The following is a 20478-nucleotide window of genomic DNA, read 5'->3' as shown; positions in this document are numbered from 1 at the left end:
TTGTGTTTTTAAATAACTGTGCTGCACTTTTATGGTATTGTTGGATACCGAATAAAGTAAATTTGATTGATTGATTGATTGGTATGCCAGAAACATGTTTATGCCACAAGATAGAAAGTAACAAAAACTCCCTCAAAACTAGTGGGACAGGATACATTGATTATGTCAGGAGATAGAATCACGGAAATGTCATCATATTTGAAAAAACATCAGATTTGGAATGTAGTCCATATAGAATACTTTCTCTTTGTAAATCTGAAATATTTCACCATGTTTGAGATGGATTTAGCCAGAAACTTCAGAGTATTCTGAGAACAATGTTTTTTTTTTAAATAACCATGAAATTAAACGTACAATTACCACCAACATACTATTAATTTTTAAGACTTTTAATTTCAGGGTATATATGAGTCTAAGAGAGAGGTCATGACTGAGAATGGTCAGCATCTAGGTATATTTAATCACCAATGGTCCACAAAATGTACTGGAAGCTCCAGCACAGCTCTCTTCCTTTCAAAATGTGCCAGTCTAGTGAATGTTAATATATGTACAACTTTGAATGGGAACCAATCAGGCACTCTTTACATCCCTGGGATTAGCTAGTAAATTTTAACATATGTCACGCAGACCATTTTTACTCGACACTGAGCCGAATGTCAAGGTTGTTTTCAAATTTAACCTATACTTAAGTGTAAGTCTTTGAAACCCTAAGATGTAAGGGTGAAAGTCCTTAGACCGCGTGTACAGCTGGAGAACCCTGCACTTTCTTAAACTTTCTTGATCATCCTGTGCTTTTCCTCGCAATCAACTCAGTATCTGCGAGCCCAGTGGAGGTGCTCTATGTGCATTTTTGTTGCTGCATCAGCAGAGCAACAGGTTGTGCTGGATCTGGAATGTACTCCTACGCATAATAGAAGGTGGTGACAGCCCACTTTCCAGGCTATGGAGGGGCCTGTAGTTGTTTCCAAATTATATCCTAGTGCGTGGCCCAGGATAGGCCTCTTTACCTGCACACCTGGGTTGGAGTCGGCCGACCACCTCTTGGTTAAATCTACTAATTTCTCCACACATGGGTCTGCTATGCTTGAGTTTACATGTATTGTGTGTAGAGACCTTGAGAAGTATGTGTTGTCTTCTGTGAGGCATATTGCTTTCAGCACAAGATGGCGCTTCTATGCACATGTTAAAATCTTTCTACGTTCCCTGGCTTTGGTGTAGGCCTATGCCCGCACCTCTGATACCCCATTAAAATGTCATCTCTGTCTTATCTTTTTATTAAGTAAGAAAAACAAAGAGTGTTGGAGCGAATGCATGAATTAATCTCAAGTACTTCGAATTACTCACTGCCACAACAGACATGGATTGACCATATGCAAACCAGTCGTGACCATGCCACAAAAGGAGCCGTCCCACATCAACTGCTAGTATATATGCACCCTAGATAGTAATACAAGCAACTTCTCACTTAATTCAGCCCTGTTAGACCTCGCCGCTTATTGTTCTCAAACTCTCTGGAACTTGTGATCCAATCATGATCCAACTAGTCTGACCAACTCAATCCAGGTCATTGCAGATACCGTCTCCAATCATGAACTTTTCACTTACAAATGAATGATTACAAGTATGTTAGTCTGATTAGTTCAGTGAAAGGAAAACAAGAGTATAGCGCCCGGAATGCATTAGGCTATCACACAAAATTACAGGCCTGTAGGGAGAGGGGTCATCTTAGTTCCAAGTGGGCTAAATTTACATATCTTCTGCCCATTCGCAATGGAGGTCATATTTAACAAAACCCATTTAGAAGTAGATGTTAGGAAGAACCCTATAAACATGAGGAATCCTAGAAATCAAAAACATGCCAGGGTCTCTAAGTACTACCCATGCATCAAGGACAGATACTTCATAGTTAGCGTACTCGTATCAGTGAGTGTATTCAGAATCAATATGCTAGATCAGTACTATCAGAATTAAATAACACAACCAAACTCATCCTCTTCAGTAGGAGCCCTGCTTTCTGGTTCCGGGTGCTAGGAGCCATACCTTTCAGGCACATGTTTTCATTGATATTGGTGTAGTTTCAACTAAACTGCTAAGTCATTGACTCTGCTGAGATCCAAAGAGTGCCCCCTCTACCACCGCAGATCCACTCTCCTCCCACACATACTCCAAACTTAATTTGACTGAAATCATATTCTGTACTTTTAAATATATTGTGGTGCTCTCATTGTCTGGGTTGATTGATTTCAGTCACAACAAGTAGACACACGTCCTTCTGGTGGTAAGTAGGGCTTGCGATTCTACCTGGCAACATTTACTTCCCAGCATCATCATAATTAATTTAGCCTTTGTAGAGGCTCCGATGTCAAAGGTAGGATCAAACACAATGCCCGTCATTGTGTCAGCATAATTTTTAAACAATATTTCTTGGTGAAAAGAAGCTCTGGCAAGAGGAAGATCCTTATTGCTGGGCTTTGACATCCAGTAGCAGGTTTTATAGGCGGTAGTACTACATACATTTATTTGGGGGGATGAGTGCATTGATGTCTGTCTTGAATTGTGTGTCAGAGGTCACAGACTAGCATGGTCAGTTGGGGAGGAGGGGGTATAAAAGGGAAGGCACTGCAGATCTTGTCCGATTGGCTTCAAGGTCTTGCTAGATGCAGGACAGGGAGGTAAATGACAGAAATATACTCCATTTTGTGTCACGACAGATAGACATACTACCATCTAATTATATTAATTTGTTTATAGTTTTGAAATATGAGTACTTATTTGCTGTGGCCTACAGGTTATTTCTCAGCATCTAGAAGAACTAACAGAGGGTGTCTTTTTTTATAGGAGTGCTCTCCATATGCAGCTCATTTGTTTGATGCGGAGGACCCATCTACTCCAGTGCGGACCGTGGCGGGTCTTTGTAAAGATTACTGCACAGACGTGTGGCAAAAATGGAGGCCCATCTTTGGGTATATTTCCGACGACAAGGACTTGTTGGATTTGGAAAATAATATGGCAAAGTTATGCCACTATTTGGCACTCAATGATGAAGACTACTGTTTTCCCCGTCTGCTAACCAACACAAAACTGACCAAAAATCTAGGCTTGATTACAGCAGACTCCGAGGGCTGTTTACAGATGTGTCTCATCGAAGTGGCCAACGGATTGCAGAATCCAGTCGCTATGGTACATGCAAACGATGGTACACATAGGTTTTTTATTGCAGAACAAGTGGGCTTGGTTTGGACCTACCTGCCTGATCGGACAAGGCTTGAAAAACCATTCCTCAATATCACAGAAGCAGTACTCACATCTCCTTGGGAAGGAGATGAGCGGGGATTCCTTTGTCTGGTCTTCCATCCTAAGTTCAAGCACAATGGGAAAGTCTACGTCTACTACTCGGTTGAAATTGAAGACTTTGAAGAGAGAATTCGAATTAGTGAGTTCACCATTTCCTCTCGTGACATGAACACATTGGATCATAGTTCTGAGAGGTATAGTTCTTTAATTATGATCTATATATTTGTACTGGTCTGATGAAGAGTGTTTTACGTAGTTGCAATGATATGAGTTGTACGATCCTCTATGTTCAGCATTATTTTCATTTGTAGTCAGCAGTTTTGTATTGGTGAACCACAGGAAGTCCAAAGGAACATTGTCTTACTACTCAAGTCGTTGTTCCAATGAAGAAAGAGAAAAACATTACTTTCTGTCCCTAAATAACTAATTAGTCCAAGTACTGGTCCTTATTGTGTGGATCCGAAACATAGTGATTATCCGCATTCTAGCTCTCTAAGAGTTTGTCCACCTTGTGTCAAAATGTTGATGTGGATTGCATTCACCAAATACAAAATAAGCTTCTTCCACATTATAATTGTTTAAAGTTGAGTAAATACTTCCGCGTGGCTTTGAAAGTACCTCTTCTCCTAGCCTTCTGTGGCTAAATAGGTTTTGATGTGGCTGATGTTGGCAGCTAGATTGATCCCAGGCTGCTCCTTGATTGCATGTGATCTTTCAGAACACTGCACTACACACAGAGTTGCTCACTTAGGTTTCAATGGTGAAGTAGTAATTATGTCTAGCGCTAGGATATTGTTGTCCTAAAGAAATATCCCAACTCTATTTCCTATATGGAGCGTATTCGAGAATGTTTGAAAAATGGAGCGGGTGTGCTTTTGCCCCTTTTGTTCATGGTTGTTTCAATTTTGCAAATAGTCACCAAGCACAAAGACTTTCACATTTCTTAATTTCAATTCATTGTGAAGTATAATCGATTTAGTTAAATGTTTGTGTATTTCCATGCATCTTTCCAATATGTTTCTTTGCCATTCATTTTGGAAAAAAATATGTGAGCCTATTCGTAGAAAAAGAAAAAAAGACATAACCTCATTATATAATTTTCTGCCCTGAGGAAGCAAAGTTTATTACACATAACAATTGTAGCCTTGGACACCGTCTGCCACCACACCTTTCGCACATGCCTCTACAATGCAGGGATCCGCGACAAAGCCCTGTACTGGATCACCTCCTTTTTCACCAACAGAACCCAGAGAGTTCGCCTCCCTCCATTCCGATCCGAAGCCACCAAGATCCTGCGGCGTACCCCAAGGATCAACCCTCAGCCCGACCCTCTTCAACGTGTACATGACACCGCTCGCCAACATCATCCGATCGCACGACCTCAGCATAGTCTCATATGCCGACGACACCCAGCTGATCCTCTCCCTCACCAAAGACCCCACCACCGCCAAAACCCAACTTCCACGAAGGGATGAAAGCCGTCGCCGAATAGAGGAAGAGCAGTCGCCTGAAACTGAACTCTGCTCCACCCCCTACGCCTGGGACGACTCCTGGTGGCCGACCTCGCTGCGAACTGCGCCGACACACACCGGCCACGCACGCAACCTGGGGTTCATCCTGGACTCTTCTCTGTCAATGACCCAACAAGTCAATGCCGTCTCCTCCTCCTGCTTTAACACCCTCCGTATGCTTCGCAAGATCTACAGATGGATCCCCACCGGAACCAGAAGAACGATCACTCAGGCCCTCGTCACCAGCAGGCTGGACTACGGCAGCGCCCTCTACGTGGGAACCCACGGCCAAACTCCAGAAGATACTTCAACGCATACAGAACGCCTCCGCACGCCTCATCCTCGACATCCCCCGCTACAGCCACATCACGGCTCACCTGAGGAACCTGCACTGGCTCCCCTTCAACAAAAGGATCACCTTCAAGCTCCTCACCCATGCGCACAAAGCACTCCACGACTCCGGACCAGCATACCTCAACAAGCGACTCACCTTCTACACCCCCAACCGCCAGCTCCGGTCCGCTGACCACGCCCTCGACACCGTCCCGTGCATCCACCGAACAACCACCGGCGGCAGATCCTTCTCCCACCTCGCCGCCAAGACATGGAACACCCTCCCCCCCCCCACCTGCGACAGACCCAGGACCTGCTGACCTTCAGGAGACCTCAAAACCTGGCTGTTCGATCAGTAGCTGCGCTCCCCCCACACCCCCCCCCCAGCGCCTTGAGACACTCACGGGTGAGTAGCACGCTTTACAAATGTTTGATTGATTGATTGATTGATAGGCTGAACATTGATCTTTTATTGAAATATTTAAGGAATGTAATGCACTTCACTAATACACTAACATTGAATTATATCGATTTAAACATAATCAAAATTAATTAAGAATTGTGAAAGTCTTTTGTACTTTGGAAACATTTTAAAAACGGTGAGGACTTTTAATCTTATTACCATGTTTTATTACCTCTAGATTTTGTATCCATAGGCAATTTATTAAGGATATATTACTCTACATTTTCTGCCATGCTTTTACCACCAGCCTTTAACTAGGAGTGGGTTTTATGGGCATGCTCCTATAAATTCCTAACCCACTGTGGTTTTACCAAAAAATTGTAAATCAACATAAACATCAAAATGCCCCAAAATTGCGTTATCAATTTGCATAATAACGTTTCAGTTTGCATAATAACCTAAAGGATCACCAGGCCATGTATTGAGTGATTTAAAATGTAGTCTTTGGGGTTTCTTAAAAAGTGTCACCATGACAGGTCTTAAAATAAGCTTAAATTGTTTAAACTGCCTTTAATTAGCTCATAGTACTCCTCATGAGTCATTGAATCGCTATACAGCGAGTAGCACGCTACTCGGAAACTTAAAGCTAGTGCTCAATCCATTAGATATTGGGATTAGTTTTGCATGCTCATTCCATGCATTCACTACCGGTATTTTGTGCTATATTATTGCCATAGATGTGATCATTGGGGGAGGGGGGCTATGTGAAAAGCAATAGCTTGCTGGAATTAGTAGATATTGTTATGGGTTTCAAACATAGCTTAAGATGGATAGGCATAGAATGTAGAGTGATTTCTAGAGAGGCAGGCAGAGAGTGCAAGGGAAGCAGATGTGCATTTAGAAAAATAAAGGATGGAAGTAAAAGTTTCATTGAAGTTTTTCAGGCAGGAATGTAAGGAATATAGCAATTTGAGAATGTGTGCCTGCAATTTGTGGGTTTAAACCAGTTTTAAATTATGGTCATAAGGAATGTAGCTTACACAATCTTTCTAGAGGCACAGGTACTGCCCCCAGTGAAATAGGAAGCTCAGTGCTTGTTGAGACCCCTTTACTGATAAGCAGAGCGACAAATAAGCACATTCCATTACCAGTAATTACAATTTGAGAACACACACCAGAGAGACCCCTTTTATATACTTACTACATCAGTATATTCAATACCATATGATATTGTTACAGTTTGTGCAAATGCAAACCATATCTACCATACATCAACTATAATTATATAAAACATGCATTCTGTAAACATCCACCAAAATATTACAAGCTGTTACCTTCTTCTTCTGTCCTTTCGGTTTGTGTATGCCTGAGAATGTGGAGGTGTCCTAAGGTCTTTAAAATACTTGATGAAAAGTTGATGTTGTTGCCTCCAAGGTGAATGAGGTTCACCTTAAGATGCTGGGTTGGAATGCAGCGTCCACTGGACTGTCACCCCTTTTGTTTTAAGAAATATATAAAAACTCACATCTTCTGCTGACACCTGGGTACGTTGACCCCATACCATTTTTTTATTCACCATACCTCTCTGTATTCTTCTTTTGCCTGCCTCTTCTTGTTCCCCTCACGCGATAATACCATTGATGAGATTGCACTCTATAAAAGAATAAATACATCTCATCCTGATCAATCCAGTTACCTCAGTTATTTTTAGTAGTTCTTATGAAACCTTCAAAGAAGAGCAAAACACATTAATATAACTGTTCATTCTATACAATATATATTGTAAATTACAATAGCATATGCAGCACCACTTTCCTTACAATACATTTCAAAATATCTGAAATCTTAATAACAAATGGTGGAGCATATGGAAAGCTCAATTTTGTTTTGAGTTCATGATTGCACACCCTTTCCCATTTTGTGCACCATCTGCATTTGGCAAATAGTCAGGCTTTGTTTCACACTTTCCAGTGTAGTAAATACTCATGCCGGGGCTATGCTACCTATTCAGGACTTAACTTTGGGAAACCTACACTTCTTGTGATAAACTACAGATCCCAAAATACTCTCTCAAGTATTTACGAAAACCTGGCAGTCACTGTGAAATGCTTTTAATTGTACTAGTTCTGCTATGCTTCAGCCTTGGTTTTTCTTTTGGAACATGTGAAGCATTAGGATTACAATAGGAATCCACACACCTTTGTCTAAGCTTGTTAAACACAATAATATGGTTCCACTTGCTGCTGCCTTAAACTACTTATAAGCTGCCTTTGCCTAAAGCTCATTCTTAGTGAATTAAAATGTGAACCTTTTTTTACTGGATCTCTTGTTGCCTGTGTGATGTCTTATTTCTGGCTTGCCACTACCAGTCTATGTCCTGTTCCAGTGCTGTTTGCTGTAATTTATCTCAACTCCATACTGCATTTAGCTTTTCACCAATTTCAGTTTTTCGTCTGTAGACATATTGCAACTTCTGCTCAGCTCCTTCCCTAATTATTCCTAGTTTGTGTCTCATCCATTTTCTCCTTTGCTTGTTCCCTGTTTCTTTCCTTTCCTCTTGTTCCTGCTCCTTAGATTACTTGTTTTTATTTTTTGTTTTATTACCCATTGCTCTTGTTTCTCCTTTTGCAGTCTGTAGTTTTCCATATTTTGCACATCTCTTACAGGTTGTAGTACCATTGATCTTATCCTGACCTATTTAGTCTCCAACTTTATCATGCCTTGCTTGTTACAATTCTCAAACTCCCTGTGCCTTCCTAACATGGTTAATCTCCAGCATTGCCCCATCTTTTTTGCTTCAGTTCCTAGCCTCACTGTGCTTGTGTTGCTCTGTTTGTTCTCATTCGCGTCCTTGCTACATTTGCCTTATATGTTTACTACAGATTTTAAATTCCTTGTTTTGACCATTTGTCTTGATATTCCCTTGCTTGCTTTCCGCAATCTGCTGACCTAAGTGTGCCTCTTGACCTGGAGTATTGCCTGTTCTGCTTCTCACCTTGTACTCCTCTTGCAGTTTAATTGTTTGGCAAATGTACTATTTATTCCTTACCTGTGTATGTCTATGTTCCTTTGTACAGTTTGGCTCCTGGCTTCCAGGAGGCAATCCCTGCTCCACCCTTTCTGTCTTGTATTACATGTAGTCGTACATGCCTTAATTGTGACAATGTGATATTGCTACTTTCTTAGGAATCTCCAATGTGTTTCTGGCTGGATTTATAGGGGCTTGTTTCCTGTATGTAAGTACACTCATTGTTTGTCTCCTAGGTTCCAGACACAGAATCACTTTTGTTTCCCCTTTCTATGAGTCTTGCAGATTGATGATCTGTAAGAATATTCTGCACAGAGATATTGAGTTTCACTAACACTGCAGAAGGTCTGAATCTTATTTTGTGCAGCCCCTGTGGAAAAGAGTGTGTTTGTCAAGTTAATCGTTCCTTTTCCTGTTGGCACACATTAGTGTTACCTTGCAGTACTGGTTTTGCTTCTGTTCTTCATCCTGCTTCCGCTTGCTTTTTCTCAGTCTGTATTTTAGCCTACTCCTGTGTATCAGTACATCCACTTCCTGCTCTTTGGTGTGATTTTTCTTGACATTATGGTGTGCTCCCTCAGAGGCCAAAAACATTTGTATTACCCCAACTGATTGTCGTGCACTGTGCTCACTGTTGCATAAGAATGAGGTGACCCACGGGATTGAGCATACACAGTTTAAAAAATGGTATGGGTTACAGGAGCAGAGCTGGGCTTTCCTGGGACTTGGGGGCGCAGTAGATTGGTGGTTGGAGTGGTGGATGTGGGATGGATGGTCTAAGTGCCAGAATGGATTTCAGCTGGGCCAGGCGGATGACTTGACTCGCGAGGGTAGGGAACCAAGGTTACATCACCTCGGTGATCCTAATGCGATCTGGGTTTCAGTGCTTTGTTCCTGATGCAGCGGAAAGGGGCTTTGCCAAATGTTACCATCAGGGACCAATTTCAACACCTTACCAGTCCCTTCCGCTGCGTATATTTTAAATGATCATTACCAAAACAGGTTATCTATAGTCATCATTTACTAGGGTCCTCACTTCTCGATGGACCTTTGAGAGTTAAAAGGGATTGGCAAAGATAGACAGAATCCTAACATATGAGGACATAAAATCAAATAACATTAATAATGACAGACTCTGGTTACTTATCAAATTTCTTTATCTAAATTAAGTAATTTTGAATGCTTAGCAAGTACAATTCACCTCGAATCATAGATCATAACAGAAGAGAAACATCAATACAGTAATTCATAATACATCTCACAAACAAGGCAAGAGTGAGTGGATAGGTGAAGGGATAAAATATTATTTGCAAATAAGATAAATGCAAATTTGAAATGTCATACAAATCTAGAAATAACTATTGCACAAAATGCTAATAGTCTGGAAAGCTACTCTCCGGCCGGAAGAGTAAGCTGGGTACCCTCATGAAGATATGAGGAGCAAAGTTAAAGAGTCAGGATCAGCAGAACAACAGCCAGTCAGTTAAGTAAGGATATCAGCTACACGGCCCCCTCGTGTCCTAAAGCCAAAGTCTCTAGCTCTCCCCTACAATTCTAACATTAGTAATTATACCCTTATTCACTAAAGATCCAGCCCCCCCATGTATCAAAACACAAAAATCCAGAATTCTGATTGGGCTGGGTAGGGGGTGTCTGATCACTCCACTTCCAGTGCACCTGACTCTCAACAGTTCCTTTGTCTTTAGGAAAACATCGCCATCGTCCTTCAGCAGAGGAAATTCCAATAATCTCTTCCGCAGCTTGCACATAACGCTTTGTAACATTTTATTAAACTCGATTGCCCACAAGAACATTTTCTCCGGTTGGCAAGGAAATTCCATTAATAACAATCATTACTTCCTCAGCACAACGATGGTCATCTTCAGGAACTCTCGATAGAGAAAATAAATTTGTTTGCAGCCTACGTTTTAGAAAGCAAATTAAACCTAAAAAGACTTTTGAGGCCTTCTCTGTAGAACAGTAAAGTGTGCTTTTTAGGAAAACCAAATACACCAGTAAATATCATAGCACAACAAAACTTCATCATTAATGCTTTGCATTTCTCTCCTCATTATGTACACCGTTTTGGACAGTTAGTGCAAAGAGAAAATGTCTCTTTTAAAACTCATAGCTTCTATCATTATTTTTCTTTTGTCTGTTATTTCTACATCAATCATTCACTTTTGCGGCCTAGTAGAAAAATACTGGAAATACTGATCTTTTTCCAGCACACATTTGTGCCATTTCATGTTCCTCCCATTTTTTGTTTTTCACCGTTAATTTTAACACAACATTTGTTAATAATCCACACAATGAGAAGTTGAATCCGAGCAGGTTTTTAGTTTCTTCCATCAATCCCCCCTTTGATGGTGACTGAAGCCACCATAAACCCAAAAGTCTGATTATCATGAGATGATACTACTTAGAAAGCAGTAGTTTTCTTCTGTTTCAACCTAACCCCATCTATATCTTTTACTATTTAATAGTAACTTCCTTTTCTATCTGATAATTCTATTTCTTCTCTCTTTCTCTTTCTTGCTCTTCGCTTTGACTCTACTGTTTGACTCTTGCACTAACAACACTTGTATATTAAGACCAGCGTTAATATTCCATGAGCAATAGCAACTATTGGCGATAGTATTTTTCCTAGCAAGCTATTACCAAGAGCAGAAAACCCCAGTTACCCACTGAAGAGAAACCCATACCAAGTTTCTCCCAAGCACTGTCAACCTTCAGTTAAGTTAAATCTTCCCGTAAAAGGTTAATATTAGTAATATATCCCTCTAGGTTCTTACTTTTGTCAGGGATGTATGTGCAACACTGTTGGATTTTCAACATGCTACAGACTCCGTCCTCTTTTGCCAGTAATGCATCAAGAGCGAGCCGATTTTTTTTAAAACAATCGATCTCATAGCTACCATTTCAGTATCAATCATTAAGAACACACCAGCAGTGTCTGTTTATAAACGATCAACCACTGTGACAATATTACTCCAACTGAAGGTATCAATGCTGCAAAAATATCACCCACAATTTCCTCAGCACCAATTCCCCTTTTATTTCGTGTTAGTCCACTCTTTATTTCATTGGTTCCATGACATTTATCCATGTGATATATTTTAGGGAAAACAATTCCCATATAACAACACCCATACCAATGTGCTGGCAACCTATAATAGGCATTCTTACCACACACATAATATATACCAGGAAAAACAGGATCTGTACAACCTTTTATTCCCCAACCCCCTGTAATCAGTAAAGTATGGTCTCATTCACTAGAACCAATGAAATAGTTGTTATATTCTGTTTTCTGTCTAAGCAAGCAAAGCTTTCCTCTATGATCCCAATCCAGGGTCATTGCAGCCAATGTCTCACCCTTTTTGTAATTTCCTTCTCTAAAAGCCCAAGGAGGAATATGGGACTTTTGCTCAGCAGCCTTTTCCTTGAAACATTGTCTCCTATATTCCATTACATTTATGAATTCAATTTCCTCCTGACGCAAGCTACATGTTAATTTATTACGATGTGCATACACAGAATCTATTGTTTTAGTAGTATGAAAAAATTCCCCAAAATATTCGGCATCTCTCATACCACTCACCATATTCATATTCTTTCTAATAGGTATTTCAGAAAAAGCTAAATCAAAATTTGAATAAAAGTACTGTAAACTGCCTTTTTCATAGAACAGACTTGTTAGTACACTACACTACATTCCATACGTTAAAGGTAGGTGATGGTAGGTCACCCCTTCAGACACAGACGACGGTAATTGAATGCACACGTAACAATCTCTTGCATCCATAGTATCCACATACTCATACAATAACTTGGTAAAACATTTAACGAGAAATCATTAATAGAGTTATCTTGGTGTAAATTATCACCGGTTAATTTCTTAATGTTAGTCTGTGGATCTTCTTTAAGATCTTCTACATCTATTTCTTCACTCACCAAATCACTAGTAATATTATTCTTAATATGGTACATAAAATAAGGCACCAAGAAAATTAATGTTAAGCAAACAAACATCATTAGTAAAACACCTATAAAGCAAGCATTAATGCATCTCCGTTTAAGACCTTGATTTTGATATCCAGTCTCTTGATATTTTGCTCTTACCATTTTCTCTAAGAGCTAAGGGAAAACTAAAGAAAGAAACTAAAAAAAGAATTATTTGTGAAAAAGTATGTGTATTCAAGCACCTTTTAAGCCTTCTTGCTTCCCCCCTCTTTTTTTATTTTCTTCTACAGCCTTTAACTGAGTTCCAGGTTAATTTTCTGCACTTTCAGAACAGCTTTATCAATTTCTGCACCCTAATTTTATAACACAGTTCATTTAGGGTGGCTCGTAACTGTTTCTGTAGCTCGATTCTGCAACAGTCATTTCTTCCCAATGATCTGTAGGTTCAACTTCTTCAGTCACCACATATGTCCATTCAGGTGCTGTGTACTTCTTATTCTGAACTCTTGCTTTTTTTTTCTCCTAACTATATCTTTTTCAGTGTCACTTTGTTCATATTGGCTTGATGCTTCTATTATTATATTTGGAACATTTTTTATTCAGAGTGTTTTTCAGTCTTTTCACTCCCTTTGGCCATATATCTTCCTTTCTTTTTTCACTTGCACAGAGTCACCAGATTCAAGACTTGACTCAAAACGTCTTTTGTTTGATTCTTCTCTTCTTGTTTGCTCTTGCTCTTGAATCAAGGTCTTTTCTTTGTTGACAGCAGTTTCACACGACCCAGTAACTGGTGCCCACTTTACTCGATTCTGTTCAGACTCTCTTTGACTTTCAGTCTATTTTTCAATTTCGTTTGTTTCTGTTCTTTCAAGTTGACTTGGGACTCTTCTTGTGTGACTTACGTGTATCCAGTTCAGTAAGCCACCACACTTCACTGCTGTTGTTGTCACCAGTATCAGTTCGTATGTCCCATGCCAACGTGGTTCCAAACATGACTTTCTCATGTGTTTCTTCACTAAGACCCACTCTCAAGGACTTAGGTCATGCACTTGTTCTTGCTGTGTTGTGGTTGCAACTTCTCCAACCTGATGAAACACAGAACGCACTAATTCAGCCAACCCTTTGCAATAATCGAGCACTAGATCATCAGCTATATTTATCCGTTGATTTGCTGGAACTATTGGCTGTCTCATTGCTCTGCCTATAATGACTTCATGGGGCGATAATCTAGTCTTTTTATTAAGGATACTTCTCAGACTTATCAGAACTAAGGGTAAAGCATCTGGCCATTTTAATGCTGTGGATGCACACACTTTTGAAAGTCTTGATTTAATTGTACCATTTGTTTGTTCGAGCACACCTGAGGCTTCTGGTAGATAGGCACAATGTATATTTTATTATTATTATTATTATTAAAAGGCTCTTCTATAGCGCATGGCTACTCGGGAGCATCCCAGCGCTTAAGACTAACCAAGCAGAGAGGGATTGGGAATCTAGAGCTATTTTAACTAGTTGTTTGGAAACAGAAGAGTTTTTAACTTTTTTCGAAAGACAGGGAGGTTAGGCTCTTGGCGGAGAGGTGGGGGAAGAGCATTCCACAGCCCAGCCGCGTTGTGCGAGAACAGGCGACCTCCTGTGCGGGATCTGCTGATCCTAGGAACTGTCAGCAGATTTTGTTGGTTCGAGCGAAGATTCCTGGTAGGATTGTAAGGTCTGATCATATCATCTAGAATGGGGGGGCCACTCCCATAGAGTGTTTTATGGACCGTGCAGAGGGTCTTAAAATAGATTCGCTCCTTTATGGGGAGCCAATGCAAGGTGCAAAGTGCGGGCCTGGCTGAGGTACGATGGCTGGTGCCCGTGAGTAGCCGTGCTGCGGAATTCTGGACAACCTGAAGTTGTCGTATAACCGACACGGGGGCTCCAAGATAGAGCGCATTCCCATAATCCAACCTGGATAGAACAAGGGACCGGACAATGGTTTCCTTTGCTGCCTCGGGTAACTGAGGAAGGATTTTCCGGATTGTTTTCAGCAGTCCGAAGCAAGTGGCTACTGTTTTCCTTGCCTGGGTCTTAAATGACAACTCGGCATCCAACCAAAAGCCGAGACTCTTTATCTCGGTCTTTGGAGTGGGTCCTGGACCCATACAGGAGGGCCAATGTATCGAGTTGTCAAATGTGGCTCGTTTTCCTAGAAGCATCAGCTCCGTTTTACCTCCATTCAATTTCAGATGGGACAGGTCCATCCAGTTTGCTACTGCCTCCAGGCAATGACAGAGCCTGGAGGGGGAGGATTCCAACTGATTAAGAGAAACAACTAGCTGGGTGTCGTCAGCATAGCTTACCAGTTGGATCCCAAAAGGGGCAACTACTTCTGCCAGGGGCGCCATATAAACATTAAACAGTGTGGGGCTAAGGGAGGAGCCCTGTGGCACCCCACACTGTAATGGCAATGCTGGAGAGCAGCTATTTTCTGTAAAGACCTTAAAGGATCTGTCACCAAGAAAGGACTCCAACCACATGAGTGCCCTGTCTTTGACGCCCAGTTTTTTAAGACGAGACAGGAGGACACGGTGGTTCACCGTGTCGAAGGCGGCACTGAGGTCCAGGAGGATAATGGCCGCGCTGCCACCTGCGTCCAGAATCCTCCTGGAGTCCTCTACCACCCTCAGCAGTGCCGTCTCCGTGCCCTGTCCTTTCCGAAACCCAGTTTGAGTTGGGTGGAGCAGGTTATGGGTCTCCAGAAAGGATGCTAGTTGTTTATTTACCCATTTCTCTGCGAGTTTACTGATGCCGGGGAGCAGGGAAATGGGACGATAGTTGGAGAAGTCCTGGGGGTCGAGATGAGGCTTTTTTAACAGGGCCTTAACCATTGCCAGTTTCCAGTCTTGGGGTACCCTTCCTAATTCCAGTGAGGTGTTAACTAGATGGATAATGTATGTACTGATGTTGGATAAGGCTAACTTTAAAATATTCATAGGGTCAGGATCTAGCGGGGAGCCGCTTTTTACAGAGTTGAAAAGCGTGGGCAACAATTCAGTACTGAGGGGGGAAAAGGAAGGGAGGCAAGGCAGAGTAATAACTGTATCATCTGGCAAAGGGAGGATAGGTTCTTCAGGAGGTAGAGGGGGAAGGGACAGGAGGATCTTTTGAATTTTTTCAGCAAAGAAATTCGCCAGATTGATGCAGTGAGCATCAGCCTCCTCCGTGCAGAGTAATGAGGATGGCGGGTCGGGGGCTTTTAACAGGGATTTAGCTATCTTGAACATCTCTCTTGGGGCATTGGCTGAGATCTCTATTTTTTCTGCATAAAAGATGGATTTGGCCACGTTAAGGGCAGATTTATATTTTTTTAGAGAGAGTTTGTATTTAGTTTTTTTCTCTTCCACAAAGTGTTTTCTCCACTGTCTCTCTAACCGTTTACATTCTTGTTTTAGGAGCCTTAGCTCAGAAGTGAACCAAGGTTGTTTAGTGGAGGCTTTCTTTTTGGAGATGTTTGTTTTAGGGAGCACCCTATCCAATGATGATTCAATCCATTGGTTAAAGTCCACATTGGCCCTGTCAATGTCCTGATTAACCTGAGGCTCGCTTATATTCAGTGCCTCTGCCCATTCGTTCATTTTTAATTTCGTCCACCGCCTACTCAGAGTTTTTCTGGACGGTTCTGTTGGACCGGGTGTGGGCGTATTCCATATGAAGGGGATGACCATATGATCTGTCCAGGGGGTGGGATAGGGCTCAGCTGATGTTAAGTCCACAATATTGGAAAATATGGGGTCTAAAAGGTTCCCTTTAAAGTGGGTAGGGTGTGAGACTATCAAGTTCAGTTCACATGCCGCAAGATCTTTAGTTAATTCTGTGGCAGTGGTATCTGAAGGATTATTGAAATGAAGATTCAGGTCTCCTAGTACTATAAAATTTGAGACCCTGCTAGGTAACGCTATGGTTGATTCAATGGTTCCTTTCGGAAATTGTCCAATAGCGCCAGGGGGACGGTAGATCAGGAGTCCAGAAAATGACACTTCTGGGGATAAAGTGATGGCAAATTGTGCGCTTTCACAGTCAGGAATGGAGCTGTCGATCATACGACAAATTAAGTGCTCAATTTCCAATGATGCACAAATCATCCAAATTATTTCATTGTTAAAATGTGTACCTCTATCTGTTTCTAAAAGAGACTGGAAATTCAAACCGTGTTATAATCTCTCTCAACAGCAGTTTAGCAACAGTTAGGCTATCATTTAGTTTTATTGGATAAGCCTCTAACCAATGAGAGAACAGACAAACCACCACCAACACATATTTTAATCCGTTACATGGAGGCCGTTCAATAAAATCAGCCTGCAATCTCGTAAACGGACCTGCTGCTTTTCCAATTCGTCCTCAAATGCCAACAGTCTTTCTACCTGCATGTTGCTGCTGGCAAGTGATACATCTCTGGCAAAGACTTTCTGCAATGATCCTCAATTTAGGGGTGTACCATGTTTGTTTAAATAACCTAATCATTGAATCTCTTCCTACATGTGTTAGACCATGGTACATTCTGGCCAATTGTGACAACAGGCTGTCTGGCATTATTGGTCTTCCGTCTGTATAGACCCACACTTCATCTTCAGCGCTACGAGAACAATCTGCCTTGATCCAAATTTCTTTTTCTTCCTCACTAGCTTCCTCATGCAGTTACCTAATCTCTTCCCATGTCTCCATGGAAGAAAACATCAGATGACAATTCAGTTCAGATTTCTGCGTACTATTGTTCATCGGAATTGAATTTTGAGCACAAAATCGTGCAACTTGATCAGCATAGCGATTTCCACTTGTAATGTACCCATTTCCTGATTTGTGTGCTGAGCACTTTACAACTCCAATTTCTTTGGGCAATTGTAGTGCAACCAATAATTCCTTCTCATAATTTCCATTTCGAATTGGTGAACCAGACGAGGTTAAAAATTCACTTTGCAACCACAATTATCCAAAGTCATGGACAACTCCAAAACCGTATTGACTATCAGTAAATATGGTTATTCTCACTCAAATTTTTCCCAATGATGCATGCCCTAGTCAAGTCAAGTCAAGTCAAAAAGCTTTATTTCGATAAAATTATATCATAAAAGCATTGATGTACAGGCATATAAAGTGCAATATATCGAAAGGAGGGGCATAGCTTCTTGACACCGACGTGCAAATTATAGCAATTTAGAAGATATACGTTAAAAATCAATTTAAGATATATTCATTCAGATATATTCATTAAAAAATTAAGCATGCCCTAGTCAACGCACTCCGTTCAAGCATGAAGCTTCGAGGACCATGGCCACTGTACAGACTTCATATGAAGCACACAAGATACCCTTTTCCTCTCTCAAGCATGATCCATCCACAAACATCATGCAATCTGATTCATACAATGGCATATCTTTTATATCAGGCCTTGGTTTTGTACACATCCAGACAATCATGATCAGCTTCATCCAACACTTCCTCACAACATGGACTCGGAAACAAAGTAGCTGGATTCAAATTCATAAAGCTTGTCACAGTCACATTTTCAACTTCAAGAATTCCTTTTTCATAGTTTGTCAACCTACTGCTTGTAAGGTGCTGTGTTCGAGTTCGTGTCAACAAGATCTCAACAGAATGTGGCACATACACTCTCAAAGGATGTCCCATCACAATTGTTTCACTCTGTTCCAAACACACACAAGTAGCAGTAACTGCTTTCAAACATCCTGGTAAAGCTGCAGCCACTGAATCTAGTGTTGCAGAGAAATATGCCACTGGACGATGCGCTGTTCCATACATTTGAGTTAGAACTGAAAGTGCACAACTGTCTCTTTCACAACAGAATAAAGCAAAATCCTTGTTGTAATCCGGCATTCCCAATGATGGTGCTCGACAAAGGCTGTCTCGCAATTCCTCAAATGCCTTCATGCACTCCTCATCCAATTGAATTGGATCGATCACATCTTTATGGTCAAACTTTGCAATAGCTTGGCTGTCAGTGTAAAGCCACTGATCCATTGCCTGCAGTATCCAACCATTCCCAAAAACATCCTAACTTCTTTCTGTGTTTTGGGTGGATTCATTTGCAAGATCGCAGTTATTCGATCCTGTGATACTTTCCTGACTCCTTTCTCAATTTTGTGTCCCAAATATAGAACTTCTTTTTGACAGAATTGCAGTTTTGCTAGTGATACTTTATGCCCGCCTACTGCCAAATGATTCAGTAGAGCAATTGTATCTGTCACACATGCTTCTCTATTCTTTGATGCTACAAGCAAGTCATCAATATATTGCACCAGAACAGAGTCTTCTGCTTAGAGTAACAACCAATGACTCTAAGCACTTTTTCAAATTCTGGTTGAAGATTGAGGGCTTCTCTGTATACCCTTGAGGAACTTGGCACCATGCCAAAATACTGTCTCCAAAACGCAAACAAATATTGGCTATTCGGATGCACGGATATCGAGAAAAATGCTTGGCATCAATCAATCACTGTAAACCACTCTGCATCACATGGTATTTGGTAAAGAATCACTGCGGGGCTTGGCACTATTGGACAACAGGGTATCACTGTCTAATTAATCTTCCTCAAATCTTGATCTATTCGATATTTACCACTCGGTTTCTTAATTCCCATAATAGGTGAATTCCAAAGACTCCATAGTATCTCTCTCAAAATACCCTGTTCAATCTTCAATTCTATAACAGGTGTCACTTCTGCATTGGTCTCAGGACTAATTTTGTATTGGGGTGTTTTTGGAAATTCTGCACCTTGTTTGACTGAAATTTGAAAAGGATCAACTCCTTTCAAGAGTCCAATGTCTTTCCCTGAAAAATCCCACACATCAGTCAACACTGTCTCTCAGCTCAACAGGCAAATCCTTTGCTGTAAATAAAGGATATAAATCATTCACTTCTGTTCCTTGCTTCGCCATCATCATTTTGAACACTACATCCTCATCCTGTATATGAAATGCTATTCCATCCGGTGTACAGTAGATGGTGCAATTCATTTTACATTGTAAATCTCTACCTAGCAGGTTAACTGGACTTGTATCACACACCACAAAACGATGTATGTCTCGAAAATCTCCAATTTGCACTTTTATTGGTAGTTCTAATCAATTAATTTGAAACACCTTCGACTTGAATAGTATATCCCGAGAGGGGTAGGTTTGGGATTTCCACAGTTCTTACAGTGTAACGGGTAGCACCAGTGTCTACAAGGAATGTAATCTCATTACCTTCTACTTCTTCATCCACAAATGGACCACACTGATTTACCTTTAGAGATGCGCCAAGCACGTACTCTTCCTCCCCCCCTCAGGCACCGTCACTAAGATGTATCTGAATCACTCTCCTGGCACTGTAAGCAATATTGTGAAGCCATTTGTACATTTTTATTAACTGATTCACCCGTATGAAAACCCACATTCGCACTGTATCTTTGCACTTGAGCATCCATATTTTCATTTGGCATCGGAGCTTGTGGTATGTGAACCTGTATTATCACCTGTTGTTGTTGATTCTTGTTCATTTCGACCTGCATCTGCTCTTTAGAGTTTTGATTCATCTCATTATTCCCTAAGAAAGCCTTCAACTCACACCTTCAGTGTCCCGACTTGCCACACGCATAACACGGATATTTCTTTTTCATATCCTCCTTATTACCCCTGTCTCTTCCCTTTCCTTGTGTAAGAACACCACTATTCACCATGACAGGTCCTATGGCAGTAATCTGACCATCCTGAATACTCTGACTCTTTCCTTGGAAGCCTGTTTGAGAGAAATCCACGAAATTACTACCTTTCTGTGCCGTTTTCATCTGAGCCCCCATTCATTTCTCTTTCAATTTCTTGTGTCTTGTTTCAATATAATCACTATAATATTTTGCATACCACAGTATTTCATCTATGATTTTATTTTGCCAACCAATCAAA

The 20478-nt window shown here is 41.0% G+C and overlaps 1 protein-coding gene across 1 annotated transcript in view; it reads left to right on the top strand.

Annotated features, from left to right (window-relative positions):
• The window catches only part of HHIPL1 (HHIP like 1), a 139919-nt gene that overhangs the window by 14502 nt on the left and 104939 nt on the right, over nt 1-20478 (top strand). Inside the window, exon 2 of the mRNA XM_085626415.1 lies at nt 2839-3488. Within this exon, the coding sequence (XP_085482541.1) occupies nt 2839-3488 (650 nt within the window). The remainder of the gene's footprint in view (nt 1-2838; nt 3489-20478) is intronic.

This window comes from Triturus cristatus, chromosome 9 (genome assembly GCF_964204655.1).
Source record: "Triturus cristatus chromosome 9, aTriCri1.1, whole genome shotgun sequence".
In the NCBI taxonomy this organism is placed as follows: domain Eukaryota; kingdom Metazoa; phylum Chordata; class Amphibia; order Caudata; family Salamandridae; genus Triturus; species Triturus cristatus.
Note: the sequence above shows the minus strand (reverse complement) of the source record. Positions and strands in the feature narration are given on the sequence as shown.